The 5,476-nt window shown below is 24.3% G+C and overlaps 1 protein-coding gene across 1 annotated transcript in view; it reads right to left on the bottom strand.

The window, feature by feature from the left end:
• The window catches only part of LOAG_16698 (hypothetical protein), a gene marked incomplete at both ends in the record, with an annotated part of 2,990 nt that extends 1,903 nt beyond the window's left edge, over nt 1-1,087 (bottom strand). The window contains 2 exons of the mRNA XM_020449349.1: nt 365-499; nt 913-1,087. Coding sequence (XP_020307158.1) covers nt 365-499; nt 913-1,087 — 310 coding nt within the window. The remainder of the gene's footprint in view (nt 1-364; nt 500-912) is intronic.
• Nucleotides 1,088-5,476: the final 4,389 nt, after the last annotated feature.

Raw genomic sequence — 5,476 nt, 5'->3', positions numbered from 1 at the left:
TATATATATATATATATATATATATATATATATTCAACCTAATGAATGAAGCTTAAAAAACATAAAACGGGGCAATATCAAGTACAGAGTTTATCCGTTATGTCAAAAAAAACTTTTTATAATACCCATATTTTCATTGAAGTTGAAATTAGATTAGAATAGAAAAAGGCGTTGAGACAAAATAAAAGTGAATAAGAAATAAATAAAAGGTTAAAAGGTTAGATGATAAAGTAGAGGAAACATAATGTTAAAAGTAGAAAATCCCTTTCAGAATTCCGTAGTGAGGAATACATGATGGAATAAAATGAAATTGAAAGGTAAAGATGTCAAAAAACATCAATCAAATGACAGCTTTTGAACTGACCGTAATTGCCGCTACAGTTGACAAGTTTGAAGTAGTTAGGTATTGGCGTAACGAATCGTCCTACCTGAGCTGTCGGATTGATGATTGAACGAGCTTGTATTTGTGCTCGTTCAAATGGACCACCTTCCACCCGTACTATAAATAACTTTTATTAAATAAGTCAAAAAAATAAAAAAGAAATAAAAATTATTAAAATGTCACATCAATTGTAATTTATTAGAATTGTTGTACGTAAATGTTGAATTTTAAATGTTTATAATAAAGACATTGTCTCACAATTAGAGCACACATAAATTAAAATTTTTGTTCGAAAAAAAGGATTAAAATCTTAAAATTTATAATTTATAGATAATTATTAAGCCCAATGTTATGAATAGATTAGATGAAATAATTAGAAATAATAAGAAATCTTTTTATTCCGACAGGAAATTTGTAAATATGCGTTTTTCTGATCCATTGTGTGATTTTTTGTAAAAATTTTGCATTTCTTTAAAGGAAAGCTTTAAAATATGAAATGAAAAATTAAAAAAGAATAGAAAAAATTAAACCTTGTAAAATTTTCTTATTTTCCGCATCATATTCAAAAGTTTCACGATCATTGCTATCAAAAATGCGTATTTTAAAAATTGTTTGTTTCATTGGTGAAATGATATTTTGATTTTGAATTGGTATCATCAAATTACAGGCTGGATCAGATTCAGTGAAATCAACTTGTTGCAACATCCCATATAAGGATAATAATCGAATGGTGAACATTATCAATATTGTCGTATACATTATATTTTGTTTATGCTAATTAGTAGTAATTAGCTTTGAAATAATCAATAATTTCTTAGCCTTCATCAATTTTGCAGTAAAAATTAACAGATGAATGTGTATGAGTGAATGGAAGTAATTGCAACAAGAAGTAGTAATGTTGTTGCATTTCATTTGTTCATTTAGCATTAATTAAGAACCAATTCTAATTAATTGCAAAGATTCTCTTGTTTATTTTATTAATTTGAAACGTCTAATTAATTGCATGATCGAAGAGTAAGGAATGAAAATGACTGCAGTGATAATTGGAATAAATGAAATGAATTCCTATCAGATATTCAAATAGCATTCAGTTCTTATATATTTCTGATGAAAATTTCGCAGTATGAATGTAAGGAATGATTTGAAATAAGCAAAATTTGACAATAAATAATCCGTGCAGAATAAAATGGGAAGATTTGTTGAATTTATCGCATTATATCCTGAAAGTAAACAAATTATCAAATTGATAAATTGTTATTTTTTCAAAAATATTGATAAGACGAAGTGTAATGGAATGATAAATGGATATGGTTTTTATTAGAATTTATGTTAATTTTCGAAAACATTGTTTAAATTTCAATTTGAACCGAACTAAATCTTAATGGTAATTAAGTTCCTTATACTAATGATGAATAAGGTAATTAATATAATGATTAAGCTATGATATGATCAAATAAGTACGAAAATATATCAAATTGGTATGCGCAAAAGGTCAAAAAATAAAAGACTAATGTTAATGCGGTTGATTGCGAAGAAAATAGAGATTATTATTATTTGACATTAATAAATTAATTAACAATTAATTGTGCTAAGTTCTTGGAGGGAATTTAGAAATTTATTAAGTTCCGAACATTTCAATATTATTTTTGAATGAAATTTTGTTAGTGGGATATTGTAAAGTACATTCTGAAATTCCAAACATAAAGTTAAAAGTAAAGGAAAATTTTGTGGAATCTTTTGGAATTTGAATGAAGGTTAGGATCAACAGTGAAAGCAATCTGCAAGACAATTTGTCAGTTAAATTTTTTTGAAATTTGATAAGTAGATGAGTTCTGAGTATCATACAATATGCAATTTTCCATACTTTTGAAAGTACGAAATTGTTTGAAATTTAATTTTATAACTAAGCATAGAAATGAGTAAAAGTGAAGTAAACTTTAAATTTTGATAATATTAACCGAAAAAAACCAGAAATAGATTATAAACAATTAATAAAATGCTTAAATTATATTAAAAACTAAAATTAAATAAAATTATAAATTAAAACTGATAAATGCTAAACCTATTAAACTGATCTGTCCTAATGAGGAGGACATTTTGCTGAAAGTTTAATTAATGGTAATGCGGGAACGGGAAAACCAATATGTTGTGATGATGCAGTAAAACATTGCACGACAATCCTAACAGTTGCTTTTACAACAATTTAAAACCCCTGATATTATCCGTTCGAGTTGCAAATATTGCGCCAATGAATTTCTTTATAAATGCAAAAATATCGTTAAGTATGCATTATCCATTTTTAAGAACACGAAATGCACGTGGCACGTGCATGCAAGATAAAGCATGCAACGATTAGACTTACTTACTTACTTACTTACTTATCATAACTTACATTCTATCATATGCTGCATCAAAATTTCATACAGTATTTTGTTAACACTTCAGTAATAATTTTTGTATAATCGATCATTTTACGATATTTTATGTATCAAATGATCAAAGATTATCAATGATTATATGTTACAAATGATATCAGTTAGAAGCATTAGAAATAAGCAAAAAGTTCTTTTTTCAACTAACTGCAATGACTTTTTAAGATTTGAATTTGTTGAATTTTTATGAAAAAATGAAATTTAAATTGTAAACTGTATGGTTACTATTTCTTTTCTTTATTTTTCTTCTTTGAAATATTGACTCATCATTGATTTGAAAGATTGAAATATTTGGCAAGAACTTTTTAAGATAAAACAAACAACAAATACATAATTTCCCTGTACTTTAGTTCATTTTACCACTTAATCATTTGTAAAATAATTAAAAAATCAAAAATTAAAATTAATAAAATTAGTAAGTATCCCTTTAAATGAAAATAGCATCATTTTATGGGTACGGCTCAAAAAAAAGTCACGTGTTCAAGTGATTGCTAAATATTTTAAATAAGTGACACGTCTCATGAAACGCTAATTTGACATGAATATACAATGATTATTTGCAATAAAAAATGACCTTTCTTTTTTTCCTTTTTTTAAAATTTTTTTTTCAAATGGCATAAGTGGCAGACAGATAAATGAATTAATTAGTTTTTCTACTAAATTTCAATAGAAATCATTAAGAAAACGGAAAGAAAAGTGTTTTTAATAGAAAATTATAAAAAATTAGCAAAAATTGTCGAGAAAAAAGAGGCAAAAGATATTTTAAGTAGTGAAATCAATAATAAACAAAATTGAAGGATGAATTTGCAGTAAAAAACATAAATAAAATGAAGTATGCATTGTTTGCATGCAACTTGCAACTGCATTAAGCAAGCGTAAACTGTTTTCAAATGCGGCATTTCCTTCTTTTTTTTTTCAAATCATGAAAACATTCAATCAACTACATACTTTTGGGAAAAAAAGATTGCAATTCTTAAAAGAATGAATTTACACAGAAACAATTTTTTTTTATTTTTTTTTGCTCTTATCGTTTTGGGAAAGTATTTTACTTTATATTTGCTCACATTTATTTCGTTTTTTTCTTCTTTTACAAATTTTAATTTGAAAGTGTAAAGTTTGTTTTCTTGGAATAATTGTAATATCGATTGCATCCTTTGGTACCACACTTTTTTAATTAGTAATTTCAACTTTTTAATGATAAAAAAAGAAGAAAAACTAATGGTAAATGAAGAAAGTATGAGTTAAATTAATGGGCAAAGTTGGAATAAACAAATTGTATAAGTATGTTAAAATAAAATCCCTAAGTATAAACGAACACCGCAAATGTGCACATTGGATTGAACAATAATTCGTGATTTAAATTTTCAAATTTTAAATTTTAATCTCGGATTACAGTCATACTTTGTTAGCATTAAGAAAAATGAGAAAAAGCGATTTTAATCTAACTTTGCATCACAGGAAGAGAGCCATTTCATCCTTTTTAATCTAAGGTAAATAATTAATTAATAGTTATAATATCTGACAAGAATGATATTTTTACCAGGTAATATGATAAATTACAAATAGTTGGAAAAACAAGCAAATAATAGGAGGGAGAAAATTACCATTGTTTTCGGTTCTTTGTTATTTTGGTTTTTGAGTACTTATTAATTCGATTAACAGTAAGGATGAAGAAGTGATCTTACTTCTGTATTATAAAAGTAAAGTTTGAATTTTAAATTAAAATTGTTTCCTTCGCCATCTTTCCCCAGGAATGTGAAAGGTGCAATTAGAATTTGGAATTAAGATTTAGTTCTATAAATTAAAAAGTGACTGTTTTTTAAATTATATTTGAAAACTAAGCAGTGAGTGAATTTTTCAAATAAATGGATGATAAATTCTAAATTTTAGATTCATCTTCTAATCAAAATAAATGAACATATGGCTAAGATTGTTGTACACATTCATTTGTTTATTTGTTTACCTTACCTCTCAATATGCAAATAATAATATTTATTGATGAATGCATTGAATGAATATGTTTCAATGTTGCGACAGAAAGAGTAGATCGAATTTGAAGTGATATTGAATAGGCAAATGAAAGTAAAGTAAGGATGGGATGAGATGGGGTAAGATGAGATCGAATTAATCAATCCATAAATCCATTTCGTTTTCTGTTTTTGATTTAAATTTTCTCCAATATATTTGATTCATTTCCTGTAAATGATAGGATTTGCTTTGGCAATAGTTACATAAATATATCAGAATTCATCAAAATAATATATCAGAATATATCAGTAAATAATATACAGAATTCACCAAATTTTTTGCTATTATATATATCGTTCCAGTTGCTGCATTCCTTATTCTTAATTAATCATTTCAAAAGGTGAATGCTAATGATAACAATAATAATAATAATAATAATAATAATAATAATAATAATAATAATAATAATAATAATAATAATAATAATAATAATAATAATAATAATAATAATAATAATAATAATAATAATAATAATAATAATAATAATAATAATAATAATAATAATAATAATAATAATAATAATAATAATAATAATAATAATAATAATAATAATAATAATAATAATAATAATAATAATAATAATAATAATAATAATAATAATAATAATAATAATAATAATAATAATAATAATAAT

This window comes from Loa loa, assembly GCF_000183805.2.
Source record: "Loa loa unplaced genomic scaffold supercont3.13, whole genome shotgun sequence".
Taxonomy (NCBI): Eukaryota; Metazoa; Nematoda; class Chromadorea; order Rhabditida; family Onchocercidae; genus Loa; species Loa loa.
This window is presented reverse-complemented; position numbering and strand designations above follow the sequence as displayed.